At 42.4% G+C, this 23,407-nt stretch overlaps 1 protein-coding gene and 1 long non-coding RNA gene across 7 annotated transcripts in view; one reads left to right on the top strand and one right to left on the bottom strand.

Moving 5' to 3' along the window:
- Positions 1-1,532, bottom strand: part of LOC142743301 (uncharacterized) — a 17,354-nt gene extending 15,822 nt beyond the window's left edge. The window contains exon 1 of one of the 3 annotated variants that reach the window (XR_012881540.1): positions 1,350-1,532. This is a non-coding gene — a long non-coding RNA (uncharacterized LOC142743301). Of the gene's footprint in view, positions 1-1,004; positions 1,295-1,344 lie in introns of those variants that run through there. The other 2 variants (XR_012881539.1, XR_012881541.1) reach the window with 2 other exon arrangements.
- On the top strand, positions 1,502-23,407 carry DDX3X (DEAD-box helicase 3 X-linked). 4 transcript variants are annotated; one of them, XM_075853933.1, is made up of 19 exons: positions 1,502-1,809; positions 8,809-8,863; positions 8,954-9,004; positions 9,326-9,397; positions 10,417-10,521; positions 11,113-11,239; positions 13,101-13,247; positions 13,333-13,432; positions 17,301-17,436; positions 17,581-17,666; positions 17,780-17,878; positions 17,972-18,132; positions 18,603-18,747; positions 18,833-18,977; positions 19,075-19,256; positions 19,351-19,468; positions 19,861-20,014; positions 20,526-20,650; positions 20,906-23,407. In XM_075853933.1, the coding sequence occupies exons 1-19, from the start codon at positions 1,765-1,767 to the stop codon at positions 20,986-20,988; spliced, it is 2,136 nt and encodes a 711-aa protein (XP_075710048.1). In that variant the 5' UTR covers positions 1,502-1,764; the 3' UTR covers positions 20,989-23,407. The 4 variants fall into 4 exon arrangements, with proteins under 4 accessions (XP_075710048.1, XP_075710050.1, XP_075710051.1 ...); XM_075853935.1 differs by having other exon boundaries at positions 1,503-1,809; positions 20,526-20,608; XM_075853936.1 differs by lacking the exon at positions 9,326-9,397 and having other exon boundaries at positions 1,505-1,809.

Here is a 23,407-nt window from a genome sequence, read left to right as displayed (position 1 = left end):
ATCCATTTTTAAGGACTGGACAACCCCTTTAACAGTAGCGCTGCCAACATCCAAACGAGTCGGATAGTTTGTAAAGAAAAGGGATTAACATAAAATGAGTGGCTACGTGTTTCAGGTTATGTTAATAAACCCCTTTTCTTTACAAACTATCTGGCTCGTTTGGATGTTGGCAGTGCTACATTTAATCCCTATTTTTGCAACCCTTCTCATCCTGCTCCTTTTGCGGTGGTAATTCACACCGACCAGTTTGAGGATAGCTGCAGCCGACTGGATGTTATACACGTCCTTCTTGTCTACACCAGGGTTGTACCTGGATTGGTATAACCTGACCAGATGAAAGACTCCACTGCTGTCTTCTACTACTGATTTATACACGATGTGGCAGTGTGTCATCTTTTCTCTTTTAGATTTACTCAGTCCAACTGCATTGTCCTAAACTGATATTACCCAGCCGGACGTGGACCGTGTAAACAAGCGCCGATCAACGAGACTGTTTGTTGATCGGCGCTCGTTTACGCCTTTCACAAGGAGCTAGTATGGGGACAAGCGCTCATTACTCCGATCGCTCGTCCCCATACATTTCTCTCGTGTCAGCAGGACGTCTCTGTTTACACAGGGAAATGTTCTGCCGACCGCGATAATAGTTTCATTATTTAAAACTAAGAAAAATGCTCGTTCATCGGCCGATCGTTGCTTTGTTTAGGGCCTTAACTGAGAAAGGGTCAGTTTACTTGCATATATGGGTGTTTTACAATGGCAGCAGCGCTACAAAAAGCACCGTACCACTTTGGCTCCTATCAGCTCTGCATGGTTAGCCACCGACTAGTGAATGAAACGTGGAGCCAAGGGGAGCCTAAGTGGCTTAGCACCTTCTTATTCTTAGCATTGCTGCCAGCTCATTCCGTGAATTATGGGGCCCCACAGCAGTCAAACCCCCAGTAATCAAATATTGACGGTGAATCCTAGAGGTATTGCAATGTATTCAGTTAGACAACCCCATTTACCCCAAACAGAAAGCGTCCCACATCTGACAGGAATTGCGCTGCAGAAGCCTCCTTCATGCCCTGGTCTAATGTATTCAAAGTACCAAAAAATAATTGTTATGTAAGTCACGTTAGAGACATTTTGGCGGCACAATATTTTTTCATTGACAGCCTGAGCCTCCCAGATGTTATGCTAGTATATCCCGTCCCTACAACACTACACAGAGTATGCCGTGTGTGTCTCCCCGCCAAAATATACTTCGGCCCTCACAAGATCCATAACCCGTGGTCTACACTAATGCCCCGCTACACAGTGGTAGAGCTGAGAGGAAATCTCGCGATTCTTCCTGAGATACTCGACCTTGCCTGTGATAGGCGCATGTCAGCGTAGGCTGCCCGGAGACAAGAGCAACTAGCACGACTGGCAAAACGAGGTCCTCATCGCGGGAGCGCGCCACATCTAACTCCGCCTACCTTCGAACGCTCTCCACATACGTGTTGACGTCATTTGCACGTCGTCTGTATTTAAGAGATCGGCCCGGCTCGCCCGGGCGTTCAGTTGGGAGCAGCCTCTCGTACTGTGCGCGTCGCAAGTAATCAGCAGTAGAGTGAAGTACTAGCGGCATAGTGACCATTTTTTATAAGTTTCAGTTCGTCGGAAACGTAACCAAGTTCGAAAATTCAGCGGCAGTAGTTGTACTCGTCACTCCGTTTACCTATCGATCAGCAAACACCGACCAATTTCCTGCTTGAGGGATCCCGGCTTTCTTATCGTTTAGTTATGAGTCATGTGGCCGTCGAAAATGTTCACGGTCTAGACCAGCAGGTGAGTTTCTGTACGTGTGGGGGAGGGTGGTGTGTATGTTGGCGGAGCAGACAATGGCGGCCTGGTCTAGTGGTTGAGCGCCCGTGTACGCAGTTACATAACTCCCTCTGTCTTGTGGGTCTTACTGGGGGGGTTGGTAGTGTTCACTTCCCTGACACCCGGCAGCCGGGGAGCTTACGTGCTGTTTAATTAGTGTGCGCTTTGTGCTTCGGGTGCGTCATCGGGGCCGGGTGTGTAATTCCCGGCCCATCAGGGTGATGACGCACACCCGGTGTTCAGGATCGTGTTTCTGTTCACTCTGTTATGGTCATCCGGGTTTATTTCTCGTGTTACCGGGGTGCTGGGCTGTGATGTGGAAGTTAGGCCTGCTTGTCGCATCCCCACAATGGCGGCCTTTGTGAGAGGAAAGGGGGAGGGGGAAGACACGCAGCCGGCTTACTCAGCCGCTTCAGCCCTGACTGACTACTGCGCGATCCTGTGTTACGGGAGCAATGACGGCAGATTCTCACTGACTTCTTATTGCTTACATGTTCTGTAACCGCAGGAGCGATCATTGTCTTTTCATACTAAAAACGCCAAGAGGCCTACACAACGTAGTAGTCTGTAAGCTACCCAATTCTCCATTGGTCCCCTATCACGTGGTATGGAGGGCGATCCTTCCCTTTCATGGCACCCTTGTGTGGCCTGTCACCGCGCTGGCATTTTTAGTTCACCTTGAGTTCCCCTGGTATGACTGGCCTAGTTTTCTACTACTGTGTTCTTGCTGTGTATCCTCACTTACCCCCCCCATCACCTGTCTTTATTAATTGTACTTTATTTAATGGGCCATGAAAAAAAGTTCACATCAGGAATATTTCATGTATAGTAATCGCCAGCACATTCGACCTATAATAGCTGCTTAAAGGGAACAATGGATGTAGGGTTTGTAACATTTTCTACTAGTCCCCTGTCGGCACCAGTTTAATTTTACTTTCTTGTAATCGTTCTAAGTTTCTCTAACTTCTACGATCTCTAGAACGGTGCCCACTGAGCGCCCCATGTCTGACATTCGGTCTCTTGGCTCCAGGAACAGATTTGAGGTGGCTGGGATTTATGGAAACCGCAGAGTGTTTTATTTACCACACTGTTTTTGGAACTTCAATTGAAGAGCATTGGAGCTACAGAAGTGGCACAGCAAGCTTACGTTACTCCTAGTCCCAGAAACTGTTTAGACCGCTGTTCTAACTTGGTTTTGGAACGTCAGTTCCCTTCTATGGAAGTTTTGGAAAAAGTGCAGCAAACTAGCTCGGTTTCTGTACTAGGGCACTGATTCTCTAGTTGCTGGAGTCCAGGGCAGGAGGAGGGATGGGGGTGCTTTTATAGAGGTGCAGGTCCCAGAGATGGGGCCCACATTTATGGCATTCTATGGATATGCCATAGATGTCAGATGGGAATACCCCTTTAAGACACCACTGTCTCGTGGATTGACCTTTTGGGAGTTGTCCTATTCTGCTGTAAGCAGACATTTCAGGCTTAGAGAGGTTGACTAGGGTTTAATGGGATGACCGACTAAGTCTAGAACCTTGACTGCCTCCTTTCGCATGTCTCTAGTTTTTAGAACCTCCTTTAAAGAGACACAAGCCATTAAAGTGAACCTGTCATGTTGATATAGTCCAATTGGCAGGCAGCATGTTACAGAGCGGGAGCAGATTGATATAGTTTGGTGAGAAAGTTCAGTTTAACTTGTCCTATATATATTCTTGTGCTTTCTGTGCTTAGGAGTCCAGTGGGTGAGGTTACTTAGTAATTGACAGCGATCTCTGCATTCACACAAACATGGTAGGCTGTTATCATTGAGTAGCCCCACTCACTGGGCGACTAAGATCAGAATAAGCCGGGATATAGATCAACAAATAAAATGTTAGGCCCCATTCACATTTAGTTTGTGCTATCCGTCTAGTGTATACGTTTTATAAAAACGTGGATCATTAAAACCGTATGCAAGGGTACTGTTTTCTATTTTAAGTCTGTCTTTTATAGCGTGTACGTTTAACTATCGTTTAGTGTACCGGAGGGAGTACAAAGATGCCAGACTTGGTGTGCCTTCATCAGGTTAACATGCCAACCAATGATTGCGCTGTTGGGGATGGGGTCGTTGTAACGCACGAGTGCCCTCCCCCTGGTTTCAGTCATCTAAATGCCATGGTTGCTATTGACCGCGGCACTTAACGGGTTAAATGAGCAGGAACCTGCTCGTTACCTGGAAATGTCTGCTGTAACACACAGCCGACATGCTTGTCTATGGAGTGGGCTCAGCCCGTGAGCCCGCTCCATACGACACCCCCCCCCATGTGCGCCAATACGGCTGATGTCGGGAAAGGGTTAAATAGGGTACAAAAATTATGCCCACTAAGTTCAGGCTTTCGCAATTGATTACTTATAACCCTCGATGCCATTCGTCAGTAAATAAAAAAGATCTAACCCTTTAAATGCTGAGTAGTAAAACTAAGAGGTAGTAATGGCAGATACTAACTAAAGAACCTCTTACTATGTTGTCTGAAATGCCTTTCCACCAAATGCACTTAGTGTGACTAGACTTTGTCATAGTGATACGTCAGTAGTTTTGATCAGTGGGGGTTTGAGCACGGAAACCTCCACTGGTTGCTGAAACCCAGTCAGAAGCGCTCGGGTGAGTGCTGTGCCGCTTCATTTCTGACCGGCTTTCTTTGGAATGGCGAGCAAACGGTGTACTATTGAGCCCATACACCACTCAGAAATGAAGCGGCATGGCACTCACCCGCTTGCTTCTGCCATTTAGCTTGTGATCGGTGGGGGTCTCAGTGCTTGCACCCCCACCGATCAAAATTACTGACGTATCCCTGACATAAAAAGTTTAGTCACACTTTAATGTTTTCCTACAAAACTATATATCAATCTGCTGAGCTCCTCCTGCTCTACAACATGCTGCATGCCGATTGGAGAACCTTTCACCTGCCCATACATGTGCAGCATGTAATGCTCAGGGCTTCACAAACCCAGTCTCACTTGAAATAATTTTTCTAACTTTCCTCCCTAATTTACATATTTGCCTTTATATGTGGTGCCCAATATGCAAATAAGCCCCTGGACTGTCAACAAGTGTGCGTGCGCGCGCGTGTGTGTGTGTGTGTGTTCAAAGCTTTATCCACAGCACAGAAAGATCACGCTGTCGCTCCCATAGCGACTGGAGAATGAACGGACATTGCGTCCAGCCTCGCGAGATGACGCTTGGTCAAGAGTAAAAAAACAAATTCACCCACTTGGGCATTAAGAACAAACTTGCATAATACATAAAATGCTCATAACTTTGTCCAAAGTAAAAGTTTTAAAAAAACAAACAACCACGTTAAAGCGCCTATTAGATTAGGTAGCAGATAGGGCAGTTATAAACTGGTGACAGCCTCTTTCATTTTCAAAGTGATATTTTCCCTTTATTTAGGCCCTTTAACACAAATCGTGTAGTTAAAGAGGCTCTGTCACCAGATTTTGCCACCCCTATCTCCTATTTCAGCAGATCGGCGCTGCAATGTAGATTACAGTAACGTTTTTATTTTTAAAAAACGAGCATTTTTGGCCGTTATGACCATTTTTGTATTTATGCAAATGAGGCTTGCAAAAGTCCAAGTGGGCGTGTATTATGTGCGTACATTGGGGCGTTTTTACTACTTTTACTAGCTGGGCGTTCTGACGAGAAGTATCATCCACTTCTCTTCAGAACGCCCAGCTTCTGGCAGTGCAGACACAGCCGTGTTCTCGAGAGATCACGCTGTGACGTCACTCACTTCCTGCCCCAGGTCCTGCATCGTGACGGCCACATCGGCACCAGAGGCTACAGTTGATTCTGCAGCAGCATCAGCGTTTGCAGGTAAGTAGCTACATCGACTTACCTGCAAACGCCGATGCTGCTGCAGAATCAACTGTAGCCTCTGGTGCCGATGTGTCCTCGCTCGTCCGACACGATGCAGGACCTGTGAGTGACGTCACAGCGTGATCTCTCGAGAACACTCTGTCTGCACTGCCAGAAGCTGGGCGTTCTGAAGAGAAGTGGATGATACTTCTTGTCAGAACGCCCAGCTAGTAAAAGTAGTAAAAACGCCCCGATGTACGCACATAATACACACCCACTTGGACTTTTACTTTAAACACGCCCACTTGGACTTTTGCAAGCCTCATTTGCATAAATACAAAAATGGTCATAACTTGGCCAAAAATGCTCGTTTTTTAAAAATAAAAACGTTACTGTAATCTACATTGCAGTGCCGATCTGCTGCAATAGCAGATAGGGGTTGCAAAATCTGGTGACAGAGCCTCTTTAAAGGGGTTTTCCAGCCAGTAAAAATTGATGGCCTATTCTCAGTATAAACAAAAATAGTGTGTAGAAAAGGCAGATCCAGCACTCAAATATAAAAAATTCGATTTTTATTAGGTCATTTAAAAAAAATTGGGATAAAACAATAATCCCGGGACCACGCTTACGCGTTTCAGACCACTGGGGTCCTTAATCATAGCATTGTGGCAAGCTACGATTAAGGACCCCAGTGGTCTGAAACGCGCAAGCGTGGTCCCGGGATTATTGTTTTATCCCAAAAAAAATTTAAATGACCTAATAAAAATCGCATTTTTTATATTTGAGTGCTGGATCTGCCTTTTCTACACACTATTTTTGTTTCTACAACCTGCTGTCGACACAGGATCAAGTTCAGGAGGATTTACGAGCACCCACAGCTTTCTGGATTTTTTATGACTACATTGCTTCACAAAACGCTTTGGAAAAACGCAATTTAAAATGAAGGATATGAGGTGAGCAAAACTTTTGGTAAACTTTTTTCACTATTCTCAGTATAGGCCATCAATAGCTTATGGGTTGGGGTCTTACTCCTGGGACCCCCACCGACTGTTTTAAAGGAGGTGCTGTGCTTGTACGAGAGCTGCTTTCCCTTAATTTCTTTTTGCTCACAGTGAATCTTCGACACGCATTTAGCGGCAGTTCACAGGTATTGCAGCCTTTTCTCCCATTCACTTCGTTCACTACTTGTGAATTGCTGCTAAATGTGTCAGATTCAGTGTGCAAGTAGAAATGAAGGGGAAGCAGCGCTTGTACAAGCACTGCACACCCTGCAAAACAGCTGATTGGTGCGTGTCCTGGGAGTCTCTCCGAGCCATCAGCCAATGATGTCCTATTCTGTGGATAGGCCATCGACATTTTTTTTTTCTCTCCTGTCTGGAAAACCACTTCATAGGATAGGTGATTTTCTGATTGCTCTCCTCCCTCACAGATTGTGAGACTGGGGGTCCCAAACCCCCTTGTTCCTTCTCACCTGCTCGACTGCAGTGAGGAGGACACTGAATTGGAGCAGTGGTCACTAAAGTCTATAGGAATGATTGAAACAACCGATTACAGCACTCAGCTTTTTCAGTCATACTCATACATTGAATGGCATTTTCTCCTAATGATTTATCGCCTATCGACAGAACAGGTGATAAATGTATGGTTGGAGTTTGACTGCTGGCATTCCAACCAATCCAGAGAATGTGGGTCCTGGAGTGCCATATGTGACTGGAGCGGGTCTCTGCATGCTCAGCTACTGCTCCATTAACTTTCTATGGAGATAGCGTAGTGCGGTCTCTGGCAGTTCCATAGTGTAGGGATATTGTAAAACGGTTAGCAATTTCTTCCTATGGTGACCCCAGATAAATGTGGATGGGACCCGCATTTTTCTGACATTTATGACATGTCCTGTGGATATGTCATAAATGTTTCGATGGTAAAACCCCTTTAAGGAAACTGTTTCTTCATTAATTATGAAAAATGTGTGTTTGGGGGGTTTGGTGACTTTTGGAATTTGTCCAGCTCTGTGTTTTCTGCTTTGTGTTTTATTACTAAATAATGGTTTCTATTTGGTTACTTTGTGGTGAGGTCTGTTTGGACTGACTGTTTCTTGTGCGCTATTATCTTTGGATGCATTGGTGGGTTGAAACTTGTAAGAGGCCATTGCAGATAGATCCCAAAGGTGGCTTAACACCTATTCCTCCTGACCCTATCCCAGATAGATATATCTCAAATGTCCTCAATGTAATTTATTTTTACATTTTTTTTTTTTTACCCCAATCTGTTGTTGGGACACCTCCATTTTTCATAGTCAGCCAGTACTGCCAAAATCTATAGGTTTGGCCAATGTACATCTAATGTGGCACCGCCATGTTCAGAGTTTTTCCAGGCAGAAAATTGACTGGAACAATCGGCTCCCTTCTTTTTTTTTTTTTTTTTGTTTGCACCACAGGCGCAGCGTTTTTACCTTCAACAGGCAAAGGAAATAAAACATGAGCGGTTTTTGCCATAAAACACTTAAAAAAACGCAGTGGACATTCGTAGCGTTTTTTCCATCTCCCATTTATTTCAATGGGGGTTTTGAGGTGGATAATGCTTCAAGATAGGGCCAAGTTGCTGCTTCTTCCTGCGAGTGTTTTTTCTGCTCGCGGGGAAAAAACTTCTCTACCTCCCATTGAAACATCAGGAGGCAACTTTGGCCGTTTTTGCAGCGGTTTTCACGAGAAAACCCGCGTCGAACTCCGCATGAACAGGGCCTTGGCACTTTACAAAAGAACTCGACAAGTTACATTTGTGGTCACTACATACTGTAGAATTCTACCCATAGAATGTAACATGTCACTAAATATTAGCGTTGACCAGGTAATGGCGTCACCAATGTGTCTTTTGTTGGCACGCCTCCATTTTGTCTTTCATAACATCTTGCTGGCTTCCTTTACTGCAGTACCAAGGGTAGCCAGAAGAGGTCTTGTTTACAAGATGTGTACTGCAATTAGATGATGAGGAATGAAGTAATTCCCCGGTTTCGGTTAGTAAACTGGATGCTTTACCCTGTACAGTGTCATACAAGTAAAATATCCAGAAGTACTACTTTGCAGCCTGTATTCCTGATGTTGAGATGCTTAAGTAACAAATGTATTCCTTTTCTCCAGTTTGCTGGGCTAGACTTGGATTCAGCGGACTCAGAAAGTGGTGGCTCTGGAACTAGTGAGTATACTTTGGTGTTCATTCACATATAATCACATCCATGAATACTTTCTAGGTTTTAACATTGTTTTTTCCCCCCTTTAACCATAGAAGGCCGTTATATTCCTCCTCACCTTAGAAATAAAGAAGCGGCAAGACAAGGTAAGTGTCCTCATTAAATCCCCTGCAGTTTGTGTTAAAACCTCAATCTCAGAAGCAGTCGATCTGTGGTTGCTTCAAGTTACTATACTTACAAAACGTCTTTTGGGCATCTTGCCCCTACCTCTTATATATGGCATTAAAACCGATTCAGTGTCAACAATATTTAACTAGTCTTTACTGTGCAAACCATGTTAGTGAGGGTCCAGTGTTATAACTTCCAGGGTTTGAATGTTCAGAAATGACTAACCCTTTCACCTTCTGTTCAGCTAGTTCTAAGTCAGAGGCTGGTGACTTTGTTCTGAAAGATCTGTTATCATGTAGGTTATCCAAGGTGTCAGTATCCAGCTGTAGATGTGTATAAGGGCTACGGTGATTGGTGGTCCCAGAGGAATGGTACGGTTGGTTACCTGTCTAGGTGTTGGCTGCACAATAGCTTGGCCTGCATAAGCTAGCCTTTGAGCTGCCTGTGAATTGCAGTGGAATCTTAATTAAATTGCTCTGTATAAAGCAATGCCTTCTGCACACTTCTAAGGTACTGTAGCACTTCCACACGGCTTTGTGGCTAAATGAAAGCGACTGTCCAGTAGTAAAAGTTCCTATACATGATGCTTAAATGCTATTTATTTTCCTCAGTTCTCACTGCCTTTTAGCTCCACTTCATTATACCAGAACTGTGATCTGTGATTACAGCTTGGCTATACACAGCGAGACATACTTGCTGCCTATTTGTTGGTTCAGCGCTTTCACTGCAGCGCTGCCTCAGGATGGCTGCTATGTATAAATGCAGAAATTTGCTCTCCATGCACTGTTGAGCCTATTACAGCAAGTGCAGCATGATTATCAAGAACTTACTAAACAACTAGTGACAATAAGATGAACATCAGGTAATTTACACGTACATTGAGGTAAATGAACCAGCGTAAGCGAGAGCCTGGAGGGTCGCTTTAACTAATGGTTAGTTCGTATATTGGTTAAAAGCCTGCAATTTATGCACGAAGGGCCATTCCCCTCAGTATTTGCAATCGCCACAAAATGTTACTGTGAATGAGCCCTTAGTCTTTCTCGTAAACCAATTTTTCCATTAAATTAAAGTTCAATGCAGGCCTGTTTTGATTGCCCAAACTGTGATCTCTGCTACATCCTTGGCATTAAGTGATTAGTACTATTGGTGTAATAAATTAATCTATTTTTACATGTGGGAATCTGGCAGCTATAAAACACTAATGTGCATGGAACATGCATTACACTGGGGTTTGTCAGCTTGCTTTAGCTTGCTTTTAGACACTAGTTTTTAAATGGTTGGTTTGGGTGATGTCTACATGATACGGCTTACCCTGAACACCAATTGCCAAAGATGTGGTAACCGAAAACTGCCTATCTAAATACTTTTTATTTTTACTACCCTCTGCAAGATTCAGGATGGGATTCTAGTCGTGGAGGAAATGGGTATGTGAACGGGGCTCAGGATGACCGCGTGAATGGATATGGAGCTAGGGGAACTGGTCGAACTGATAGAGGTAACTGCGCTAAGTAAATTTACCCTGTGCTTATTTCCGCAATCTAGTAGAGCACCAGCTTTGTTGCGATACGTGTAACACTAAGTTTATACTTATCCATTGGAAAAATATGACTTATATAATTTGTCACCACTTCTGTATGGTTGGCGGGATTTGTAATCACGTGACCGTAGCAGTTCCCACAGGTGATGTCCCCTGCTGGATAGTAAAGAGTTATCGTCCTTGGCCCTGCATTCATTCCTTTAAGAAATATAAAAAAGCCAGCTAAATGAGCTTGTGCGGCTATATGGAGACTCTTAATCCTGAAGATAGACGGCTCTTGCATATATGTAAGGCTTCTGGCCAATATAATAAAGGGGTTCTACATGATGGAGTCGGCCCCTTTATTGTGATTCTTGGTAGGGGTCCTGGAGACTCATTCCACACTGATCAAACATGTCCTATACTAAAGATTTATAAACTGAATACCCCATTAAATTGTTGTCCAATTTTTGGAATGCTTTCCGTGGTCTTTCATGTGCTTGGCTCTGTCGCTGGTGTAGAGGACCTATTGTTTGCTAGATATCTAATTTGTGCCTGTTTCCCCCTCAGGATTTTATGACCGAGATAATGCTGGCTGGGCTTCTGGTAGAGACAAAGATGCTTACAGCAGTTTTGGGTCACGAAGTGACCGTGGCAAACCAGGTTTATTTAATGATCGAGGCAGTGGGACACGCCGGTGAGTCTTTTGCTAAGCTATGTATAACTAGTTTTTCTACCTTGACGGGTTTGAATGAAGGCAATACATTTTACTAAAATCCGATTAAGCTAGAAGTTGGTGTGTGGTTTTGTCTGGGATTTAGTTCTCTAGTTACTAGTGTTTAGACAATATCTAGTCTTAATCTTTGCAGAGTTTCCTAAAGAAACCTGGTAGAATATATCATGCTCTGGTTGAACGTTGTGTACACGTAATGTTTCAGGATTGTATGTGAATAGTGTTTACATTTTGTTTTGAAATATTAAAGACCTCTAAAACGAAAAATTGCAAGTTGTCTGTTCGACAGAATATTGTTCCTTATTAACGTTCGTCTTATCAGCTAGGCACGTCTCATTTATTTTAATTCATATTTAATGCCCTCAGATGCAGTGCCACTGTTAAGTAATAGCATTGTAAGGCCTCATTCACACGACAGGGTTTCCCGGCCGTGTGCCGGCCGTTCATAATTCGGCCGGCACCCTGCTGCATTAGGAATAATAGACCCCTAATGGGGCTATTCACACGGCCGTCAATAAATAGGACATGCTCTATTTTCGGCCGGGTACCTGGCCGCCCGTCTCCCATAGAAGTCTATGGGGCCGGGTAATACACGGCCATCACAGGAATATGTCCCGGGTTTTCCGTCGCTTGCGCTCTATCTCCACCTCCTCACAGCGCTGGCTCCTCACTGTGCTGGCTCCCTTCCCCTGTTTTAAAAGCGCCCTGGCCCGGCGACACCTTCCATGGCGCCGCTAGCAGCTGCTGCGGCTGCTACTACTGTAGCGACGCCACTATAGCAGAGCAGGGAGGTATCTCCCTGCTCTGCTATGTGCTAGCCCCACTTTAGCTCCTTGAAGGAGCGGAATACCTGTGTTTTCGGGGATTCCGCTCCTGGACAGAGCGCTCGATGTCTCTGTCCATATCTGGGCAGTGACATCAGGGGAAACTCCTGAAGCGGAATCCCTGAACACATGGGGATTCCCCTTCAGGAGTTGCTGCTGATGTCACTGTCCAGATCTGCCCGGCCCGGAACGGATGCAAAACGTTCTGCAAAATGGCCGATTTTACCGGCCGACACTCTGGCGGGACCCTGTCGCGTGAACCCAGCCTTGGGAACCAAGGAATGCTTTCAGATCCATGTGGAGGCTAGAATGTGTCCCTTAGTATAGCCGCAAAGAAGTTTATTTGAGCTTTTAGATTTAGCACTTAAGATTTTGCATACCTTATCTGGGTTTCTGGTCCTTGATTTAAGGTTTTTATTTTCTTTACTTTTTAACCTGTGGTCTGCCTGTAATTGATTTGCAGTATTCACAAAAGTGAATTTAATCCTTATGATTGTGCCATCTATAAAGCTGGAAGCACATTGGTTCATAGTAGCACTTATCTAGGCGACTTGCTTTTTTGGTTTGGTCCTTTTTAAATATTCAGTTATCTTGTCTTCAACTACTTGATATAGTCATCCCCATATCAAACTCAACACCTTGTGTTTTGTGCACGCAAGTAAGGTGAGATCCCTTTCCACAACCAATAAACCTGAGGGGTAGTCCTGTGTGCTGTTCTCGCACCCTGGCAAGCAGAGCATAAACTGGTAAAGGATCTATTGTGCCTCAGGTAAGCGACACCACAGAACATCAGTCTGCAGTGTATGATAGAGAGCCTACTACCTATCTCCAAGCAACTACAATAGATTTTTGTTTTTTTTAAATATATGATTACTAAACTTACACTATTTGATTCTTACAAGCTTCTAAATCTATGCCATCTATATCCTATGGTAAAAAAAGCAATCGTTCCATGAGAGGACACAAACATATCTTATTTTTTTGTGCAATGCTGCATATAGATCTGATGACCGTCGTACAGAAGGCTTTGATGGCGTGGGGAATCGTAGTGGTGGTAGATTTGACCGTGGCAATAGTCGTTGGACAGATGAGCGAAGTGAGGAAGATGACTGGTCAAAGCCTCTTGCCCCAAATGATCGCGTAGAACAGTGAGTAATAATGTACATGGCTTTGTTCTGCTTTTGTAGTACTTGTTTGCTTTCCTACTTATCTTTATTTTGTTTTATCCCTCAGAGAACTATTTTCTGGTGGCAATACTGGCATAAACTTTGAGAAGTATGATGACATTCCAGTTGAAGCAACAGGCTCAAACTGTCCCCCACACATAGAAATCGTATGTACTCCTTTAGTGTGCAATGTAAACTTGTTAAACATATTTTTGTGCTGCCCTGCCTTTTTTTCTTTTTTTTCTTAATTTGAAATCTGTTTAAAACACAATAGAATTTTCCACAGCTAACTTGATTCCACATGAGAATATGCATTTGATTGGGGCTAATGCACAAGGGACATGCCCTATCTTCGGGCGTTTACGCCTTTGACCTCCCGTTGTCGTCAATGTGACGCATAGAAAGCGTATTTTGCTGCGAAAAACTCAACAAAAATCTGTTTGCAGCAGAGCAAAATCTGCCTCAAAATTCCAAATGGAATTTTGAGGCAGATTTTCCTGCTGCAAAAAAATTCTGTGTGAACCCAGCCTAATCCCTACTTGTAGCATTTTTGCCACAAAAAAAAGCTTTCATAAAACACTGCGTGTAAATACAACGTATTATGTATTTACATGTTTGGGTTTTGTGGTGGTTTGCTGCAAGATTGCATGTGTAAGGCCATGTTCACATCTGTCAGGTCTCTATTCTGGCGTTCCGTCGGAACGGCTCCCTGACCGAAACAAACGGTAACCATAGGTTTTCATCACCCTCGATTTTCAATGGTCACCGATCCGGTGCAAATGGTTTCAGTTTGTCTCTGCTGTGCAAGGGTTCTGTAGTTTTGACTGAAGCAATACCTTAGGTTGCTGTGCTACTCATTCCGTCAAAACTATAAAACCCTTGCACAGCGGAGACAAACGGACACAGTTTGCACTGGATCAGTCACCATTTGAAATCAATGGAAATGGAAACGTATGGTTTTAGTTTATTTCATTAAGGGCACCGTTCTGATGGAATGCCAGAACGGAGCCCTGACGCAGATGTGAACGAAGCCTTAGTACACCTTAACCCCTTCCTGACATTTGATGTATCAATACGTCATTACCGGGTTGGTGAAGTATGGAACAGGCTCACTGAGTGAACCCGCTCGATGCGGGTGTCGGCTGTATTTTACAGTCGAAACTTCATGGTAACGAGCCACTCATTTAATCCGTTAAATGTCGTGGTCAATAGCGACTGCTGCATTTAAATCGTTAGAAAGAGGGGGGCTGACACCCCCCCCCCTCTAGAAGCTCATCTCGCCCCCCCCCACGATGCAATCGCTTGGTTGCTATAGCGCCTGGGGGCCTAATGAAGGCCCCCAGGTCCGCCATGTTTGTGCTCCTATTAAGCCCTGCCTCTGGTAGGGCTTAATAGAAGCCTGTTGCAGTATATCGTGAAAGCCATCAAACGATCGTTGGTTGACGTCCCCTAGGGGGATTAATATATAAAAAATGAAAATTAGAAAAATAAACTGGTTGAAAAAAAAAAAAAAAAAAAAAAAACCTTTTCCCATTCCCCCCCCCCTGTAGAATAGTAAATATACATAATTGGTATCTCTGCATCCGTAAAAGTCTGAACTATTACAATATATCATTATTTAGCACGGTGTACGTTGTAATAAAAACAAATGTAAATGCCAGAATCGTTATTTTTTTTGGTCCCCTAATCTCCCATAAAAAGTGATGGTGCATGTACCCCTAAATGGTATTATTAAAAACGACAGCTTATCCCGCAAAAAAATAAGCCCCTCATACCACTTAATCGACGGAAAAATAAGTTATGGCTCAGAATTTGGCGACAAAATAAATTTTACTTTTTACGCTTTGTTTTTTACTTGTAAAAGTAGTAAAATATAGAAAACAATATATATTTGGTATCGCCGTAATTGTGTTGACCCGCAGAATAAAGTAAACCTGTTTTAATTGCACAGTGAATTCTATAAAAACGAAGCGTAAAAGCCAATGTAGAAATCAGTTTTTATTGTGTTTTTTTTTTTTCTCTACCCCACAAATTTTTTTCCCATTTCCTAGTACATTAAATGGCACTACAAAAAACGAAAAAAAAAATCCCACAAAAATAAAGCCCTCAAAAGACTATCGAGGGAAAATTAAAGTTATGGCTTTTGAAAGGTGGGGAGTAAAAAATTAAAATCTGAAAGTTGTTTACGACGGGAAGGGGTTAACCCCTTCCTGACATTCACCGTATATATACGGCACATGCCAGGTGGGGGAATATAGAGCACCCTCACGGGCTGAGCCTGCTCCGTAGTGTCAGCTGTGTTACAGCTGACGCTTCCGGGTAACGAGCAGGATCCCGGTCGAGCGCGATCCCGCTCGTTTAACCAGTTAAATGCCAGGGTCAATAGCCATCGCAGCATTTAAATGACTAAAAACGGGGGCGACCTTCTGTAACCCCCCCCCCCCCCGCGCGGAGCAATCGGGGTGCCAATGGTTGGCATGACATCCTGGGGGCCCGATGAAGTCCCCCAGGTCCACCATCTTTGTTCTCATGTGAAGCCCTGCCTCCGGCAGTTCTTCATAGGAGACTGTCAGAATCACGATATACTGCAATACAGTAGTGTTGCCGTATATCGTGCATGCGATCGCTGGTTAAAGTCCCCTAGGGGGACAAGTAAACAGTAAAATTTTCTTTTATATTTTTTTAACAAATAAAAAAAAAAAGTAAAGTTAAAAAAAATTTACTTTTTCCTTCAAGCACACTGTAAAAAAAATAAAATAAAAAGCTAACATAACTGGTATCGACGCATCCGTAAAAGTCTGAACTATTACAATATATCCTTATTTAGTCCGCACGGTGAACGCCGTATAAAATGAAACAATCAGAATTGCTGTTTTTTTGATCCCTTCATCTCCCACAAAAAAATGTAATAAAAGTGATCAAAAAGTCTCGCGTACCCAAAAATTGTACAAATATAAACCACAGCTCGCCCCATCAAAAATAAGCCCTCATACCGCTAAATCGACAGAAAAATAAAAAAAGTTATGGCGACAAAACTAATTTATTTTTAACAATCAGTTTTTCCCTTGTAAAAGTAGTAAAACCTAAAGAAAACTATATCAATTTGGTATCGCTGTAATCGTATTGACCCGCTGAATGAAGTTAACATGCCGTTTTACCATACTGTGATCGCCGTAAAAACTAAACTACCCAAAAGATTAAGGAATCCCTGTTTTGTTTTTTGTTTTTTTTTTCCCTTTTTCATCCCACTTATATATATATATATTTTTTTTTTCTTGTTTCCCACTACATTATATGGTACAAAAAATGGTGTAAAAATCTACTACTCGTCCCGCAAAAAACAAGCCCTCATACTGCAATATTGATGGGAAAATAAAGTTATGGCTTTTGGAAGGTGGGGAGGAAAAAAACAAAAGTGAAAATCCGAAAAATGGCTGCGGAGGGAAGGGGTAGAAGGTGTTCGCCTATAATCCATATTTAGCACCAATCTACAGGACTGGTTATCCATCTGACTACTGCGACCCCCACAGATTACAAGTATGGGCTTGCCCTCCTGGTCCTTGGAGTCCCGTAGGAATAGTAGTGTGCATGCTGTGCCAACGCTCTATTCCTATGGGGCTGCCAAAGATTTTCCTCAGCAGCCCCGTAGAAATTAATATAGCAGTGGCCGAGCATGCACACTACTGCTCAATTCTTATTGGGCTCCCAGGAATAGCAAGGTAAGTACGTACTCGTGATTGATGGAGGTCCCAGTGGTCGGACCCCACTGATCAGATATGTTTTACTTATACTGTGGATAGGTGTTAAATATTGATTATGGCAGAATCCCCTTAAAAGCTCAGATTAATGTCTTAGTATGTTTTTATCTAAATCGCATTCACCTTACAGAACACGCTATTTTTAGTTTATGAAGTAACTTATGAATTCATCCCTTTGCTTGTATTTCTGAGTACTACAATAATATGAGTTCTTAAGCCTGTAGACCAGACCATGTGACCAGAATAATTTTTCCCCTGTGTTTTCTTTACACTAAAGTTCCAGGATGTCCACATGGGAGAGATCATTATGGGGAACATTTCGCTTACACGTTACACGCGGCCCACTCCAGTGCAGAAGCACGCAATTCCAATTATCATAGGGAAACGCGACTTGATGGCCTGTGCACAGACAGGTAACGTTTGATATTTAAAGCGTAAATTCTAAAACACGGTTCCAAACATGGGTAGATGGTATTTTTAGTGGTATTTGATTTCAGAATTCCTTACAATTGTGGCAACGAGTTTTTTGTTTTTAATTGTTAATTTTCTGGTTCCAGGTTCTGGTAAAACAGCAGCTTTTTTGCTACCTATCTTAAGTCAGATATATGCAGAGGGTCCTGGTGATGCCAATAAGCACTTAAAGGTACTTTATGGCGCATGCGCACTTGAAAGCCCACCTATACATGCCACTACGTTAATACCAGAGGTAAATATTGTGATAAAATTTTGCTTTTGTTTTAATTTTTGCTTTTTCAGGACAATGGAAGATATGGAAGGCGCAAACAGTTTCCACTGTCCCTTGTATTGGCTCCAACAAGAGAACTGGCGGTACAAATCTATGAAGAAGCCAGAAAGGTATGCCGACTTATCTACTTCTCTTTCCACGTACTCTGGCTTCAATTATTACAGAAAGTTCTTATTTATTCATTCTCTCCACCCTATCACTAGTTTGCTTATAGATCTAAAGTTCGTCCGTGTGTTGTATATGGTGGTGCAGACATTGGCCAACAGATTCGAGACTTGGAGCGAGGTTGCCACTTGCTTGTTGCCACGCCCGGTCGTCTAGTTGATATGATGGAACGAGGAAAGATTGGCTTGGACACGTGCAAGTATGTCAAAATTCCTTAATTGTTTATTGCTTTAGTTTCTCAATATGGGCCCAAATTTTAAAGGGGTTCTGCATCACCACTCAGTTAAAATGGCCTGGAAAGCTGCTGCTGCTTGGCAAGAAATAGAACATGTGCATGATACCTCTGCAACTGTCCTGCTCGACGTGCAGCAGTGTCTTTCCACTCCTCTCATGGAAAGTAGGAGATGCTTCACAAAGCTTTTTAAGGTGTTCGCTACTTTATAATGTGGTGACCTGATCAGTGGGATTTGATGTTGCAGCACCTTAATTCTCAGGATCATGGGGGTCCCAGAGGTCAGACCGCCACTAATCAAACTGTCGTATATCCTAGCAACACGCCGTCACTGAATATTAAAGGGGTATTCCTATCTTAAAAAGTATGTACAGTCTCTCCAAATGTTTCAATACTATTGAGGCATGTGAATATTAACAAATCATTTTTGTTTTCAGATATCTTGTTTTGGATGAAGCTGATAGAATGTTGGACATGGGATTTGAGCCTCAAATTAGACGAATTGTTGAGCAAGACACCATGCCTCCCAAAGGTGTTCGTCAGACCATGATGTTCAGTGCTACCTTCCCCAAAGAAATCCAGGTACAGAGAAGACCATTTGTCATAATAAATTTTAAGTCTTAAAAATATGCAGTGTTCCTAAATTTTGTATCTTCCACCCACACAGATTCTTGCACGAGACTTCCTGGATGAATATATTTTCTTGGCTGTAGGCAGAGTAGGCTCCACATCTGAAAATATTACACAAAAAGTGGTCTGGGTAGAGGAACCGGACAAAAGATCATTTTTATTGGACCTTCTCAATGCAACCGGTAAGAATCTATTAGTACTGGAGCTAATTAAATTTACCATTTCACTAAAACCGTATTTGGTGCTTTTAAGCCATTATAATGCCAACTTATTTTTCAGGCAAGGATTCATTAACTTTGGTGTTTGTAGAAACTAAAAAGGGCGCAGATGCCCTTGAGGACTTTCTTTACCATGAAGGATATGCTTGCACAAGCATCCATGGAGACAGATCTCAACGAGATCGAGAAGAAGCACTTCATCAATTCCGATCTGGAAAAAGCCCAATCCTTGTGGCAACAGCAGTAAGTGGTTTTGTGAGGTATTTTATATTTCTGGCAAAATCTTTCAATAGCCATTTGATTGGGTTTTGTGAAAACAATTTCCTTTCTGTTACAGGTAGCAGCAAGAGGTCTTGATATTTCAAATGTTAAGCATGTTATAAATTTTGACCTGCCCAGTGACATTGAAGAATATGTACATAGAATAGGTCGTACTGGCCGTGTGGGTAATCTTGGTAAGTGTGGTGGTTCATCTTTAAACTTGAGGTTTTTTTTTTGTGTGCGGGTTTATTTGAAAGCTACTTGCAATAGTGTTCAACTTCAAAATTCTCCTGCAAACGTGTATCCCCCCCCCAAGTGTTCCATGAGAATGGAGCGCATGTTCAGCCAGCGCTCCATTCATTTCCAGTAGTCCTATAGAAATGTAGTGCTTGCCAAACTTGCAGAGTTTCCGTTCTCCTTATCGCTGGTGGGTCCCAGCAGTCGTACCCCTAGCAATCACACCTGTATTCCCCATCCTGTGGATCCCGGGGATACATGTGTATTGTGGTATAACCCCCTTTAAGTATTGTAGGTTTCTTTACTTCTCCAGCTCTTCTATAATTTTATAATTTTTTTTTTTTTTTAGGTCTTGCAACATCCTTTTTCAATGAAAAGAACATTAATATAACAAAAGATTTACTCGACCTATTGGTAGAAGCAAAACAAGAGGTGCCATCATGGCTGGAAAACATGGCCTATGAACAACATCACAAGACTAGCAGTCGAGGCCGATCAAAGAGGTAAGAAAAGTTTGTGTATTAAGGCGCAGGCTTCATTCACGTCTGCATTGGGGTCCCGTTCTGACGTTCCGTCTGAGGTTTCCGTCAGAACCGGGACCCTGAGCAGACACAAACTGACACCGACAAAAACCAGAGGCTTCCGTTCCATCACCATTGTTGCCCGTGGTTTACGTTTGACTGTTGTGCACCGAATGTGTCGTTTTGCCGGAAGCAATAGCGTAGTCTACTACGCTATTGCTTCCGGCAAAACGACGGGTCCGATGCACAACAGACACAAACTGATACCACGGGCACTGAAATCAATGGTGATGGGAATTTGAAGCCTCTGGTTTCTGTCTGTCTCAGTTGGTCTGCTCGGGGTCCCGTTCTGACGGAAACCTCTGACAAAAGTCAGAACGGGACCCCAACGCAGATGTGAACAAAGCTTTGTTTGTTGCATATTTTTATTTTACTCAAAGCTTTATCTTGTGTTACCTGCATGTCTTAAGTCTTTGTTTTTTTGTCTCTGCAGTAGTCGGTTTAGTGGTGGATTTGGTGCCAGAGACTACAGACAGAGCGGTGGTGCGGGCAGCGGCTTTGGAGGCAGTCGTGGAGGTAGGAGCAGTGGTCATGGTAGCAGCCGGGGTTTTGGAGGAGGTAAGTTAATGGGGGCAGAGTAGCTTGACTAATACTGCTTTGGTAGGTTGTAGAGTGAAAATTTACGCAGAGAGCAGCACTTACGTTAGGAAAAAAAATTAGAATTTCATTATAATGCAATGTTTCAATCTTTATCTAGTGTTTTTTGTTTGTTTTTTTCAAACAAGATAAAGAGTAAAACATTGCATAGGGGAACAAAAAAAAAAAAATTCTGTCCTTAACACATACTTAAATTGCATTTATTTCTTCTCGTAGGTGGATATGGCGGTTTCTATAACAGTGATGGATATGGTGGAAACTATGGTGGCAGCTCCCAAGTTGACTGGTGGGGCAACTAAACCCTCTGCAGCAAAAAGGACTCAACCAAACAAGCTAATATGGAAACCACATGTAACTTTAGCCAGACTATACCTTGTGTAGCTTCAAGAACTTGTACATTACCAGCTGTGATTCTCCACTGAATTTTTCTTTTCAAGGGAGCTCTGGGCCATGAAGAAAACAAACAATAGGAAAGACCTACTCTTATGGTGTTGGAAGATTTCATTGCTGTAGTGTTGGATTTATTCCCAAGTCCACCCCTTTCCCAACAACTGCATTTATTTTGACTGAGGATAAATTTGTTTGTAAATGTACTGTGCCTTTAACTTTAGACAACTTTTTATTTTGATGTCCTGTTGGCTCAGTATTGCTCAAGGTATAAATTGTTATGAGAAAATAAATTTATTGAACTTGGGCGAAATCAAACCTTGGCACACAGGTGTGATACAACTCAAAACGGGAATCGTTTCATCCATGCATTTAATATTACAAGGGAAAACAAATTCGTGCAGTGAGCCTGCATTAGGGTTCCGGTTGGGTTTGCCTCCTTGAGGCCATAATCCTTAATGCATATCAGAATGGCTTCTAATGTGGCAAGCTGTACGAAGTTCTGATTTGCTCACTCTATCCTGGAAAGGTACTTAGAACCTGAAGTCTTTTTAATAAGCCATTCCAGTCACATAGGTGTATGAGTATGTTCATACACGTGAGGCACTGTTTTTCAGAGCGCAATACAGCAATTCCTTTAACAATGTTTAGGCAGAAGAGTAACTTGTGAGCTAGCCAGCTATGGGCCAAACATTACAGGGAACGTTAAACTATCTGAAACTTGAAATATTTTTTAGGAGGCATCATCATTAAACTCATGCCTGCCTTGAAAATAAAAAATGGCAGGATGGCTGACCACAGCAGTATGTGGTTCTGTGACAGGCCTGGCTGATTTTGGTCTAATAACGCATGCTAGTGTTAATGTTTTTTGGTCAAGAGGGTATGAACAGGAAGAATTATGCAGCAGGCTTTATTTTAATGCAGATTCACATTACTCTGTTCAAGCTGCGTTGAGAGGTTATAAACATACTTGGCTTACAGTAGACTTTGTAAAATGGCTCCAGATGAGTAATTTGAAATCTTTAAGATCTTTGGTGGAACAAATGTACATGACTGCACAAGGTGTAAAATCTGCTAACGTGTGCAGTTTTAGTCCGTTTTAGTTGCATAGGTTTCCATTGTATTTAGTATGTCAATGCTAAATCCTGGCCAAAGAGTAATTCCCACCTTTACACCTCTGCCACATGAAATTTATCCTACTATATGTAGTTGAAGTCTAACAACTTTGGTGGCATAGGAATGATAAATATCTAAAGTGCAATAGATTTTACAAGTGTTTTGTGCCTTGCTCTTAAGTCTTTTTGTAGGTGCACTTGACAGTATTGAGGTAATTGTTATGGTGCTATTTAAAATATAGATGGCCCTTGTACATTTTTGCCCATAACTTTATACAAAACTTCTTTTATTGCACATTCAGAGAATTTTTTATATAAGTCTTGTGTACGTGTCCTTAACCTCAAATCTTATTTTTGTCTCTTTGCGATGACATAAACACTGCTTAGAGTCTAGGGCAGGATTGAGACTTATTTGGGACCATGGGAGTGATAGATGGGGAAGCAACTATTTTGCACACAATGGATTTCTAGATACTTTTTGCTGCTAGTTTTGTGTAATATTTATTGAACATTTTGACAAATATTTATTTTTGTAAGCCTAAGTGATTCTTTGAAAGCTTAAAGAAACTTGACCAAAAGACAGTACAAAAAACACTGGCACTTGAATGTTGAATGTCAACGTATGCGTGAAATTATATATTTCGGGGTAGTGTGAGCTTTTAATGTTAAGTCATATTAAACTCTTAAGTCAAATTGAGCAGACCCAGTATTGGCTGAGCAGCCATAACGTTCTGGTGTAATTAAAATAAAATTGGCAATTTGAAATTAAACATGCCAAGGTTTTGATACACTTGTCTTAAGATATTAATGAAACACTTCAAAACACTGATGTGAAGTGTCCAGATTCTCAGATGTTTGTTGCGTGCGTTTTGTTTAGTTGTGTGGTTTAATTTTTTTTTTTATTTTTTTTTATTTCAGTGAATGTCTGGCACATTGCAATCCTCAAACATGTGGTTTATCTTTGTCATACTGAAAATCAGTGACTTGTGTCCTCAATGATTACATATTAGCAAGTAACTTGGCAATACCTTTTTAACAAGAACAAGGTTCACTCATTTATATGCAAAGAATGGATTTGAACTTGCTAAATGTCAAGATTGACCCTCAAGTCGCTTTAGTTTAGAATTTGCTTATTGTACTAGTATAGATGCTTGGCACTGCATGTGCTGTGCATTACTGATTTTATTAAAATAAAAGTTGAATGGCAAACAATAAA

Source organism: Rhinoderma darwinii, chromosome 2 (assembly GCF_050947455.1).
Source record: "Rhinoderma darwinii isolate aRhiDar2 chromosome 2, aRhiDar2.hap1, whole genome shotgun sequence".
In the NCBI taxonomy this organism is placed as follows: Eukaryota; Metazoa; Chordata; class Amphibia; order Anura; family Rhinodermatidae; genus Rhinoderma; species Rhinoderma darwinii.
This window is presented reverse-complemented; position numbering and strand designations above follow the sequence as displayed.

Excerpts from the sequence above, each read along its gene's own strand:
- DDX3X (XM_075853933.1), top strand. The coding sequence starts at position 1,765 with ATGAGTCATGTGGCCGTCGAAAATGTTCACGGTCTAGACCAGCAG. Across the intron at positions 13,433-17,300 it reads GTCCCCCACACATAGAAATC|TTCCAGGATGTCCACATGGG; the intron begins GTATGTACTCCT and ends TTTACACTAAAG. Across the intron at positions 18,133-18,602 it reads ATTGGCTTGGACACGTGCAA|ATATCTTGTTTTGGATGAAG; the intron begins GTATGTCAAAAT and ends TTTTGTTTTCAG.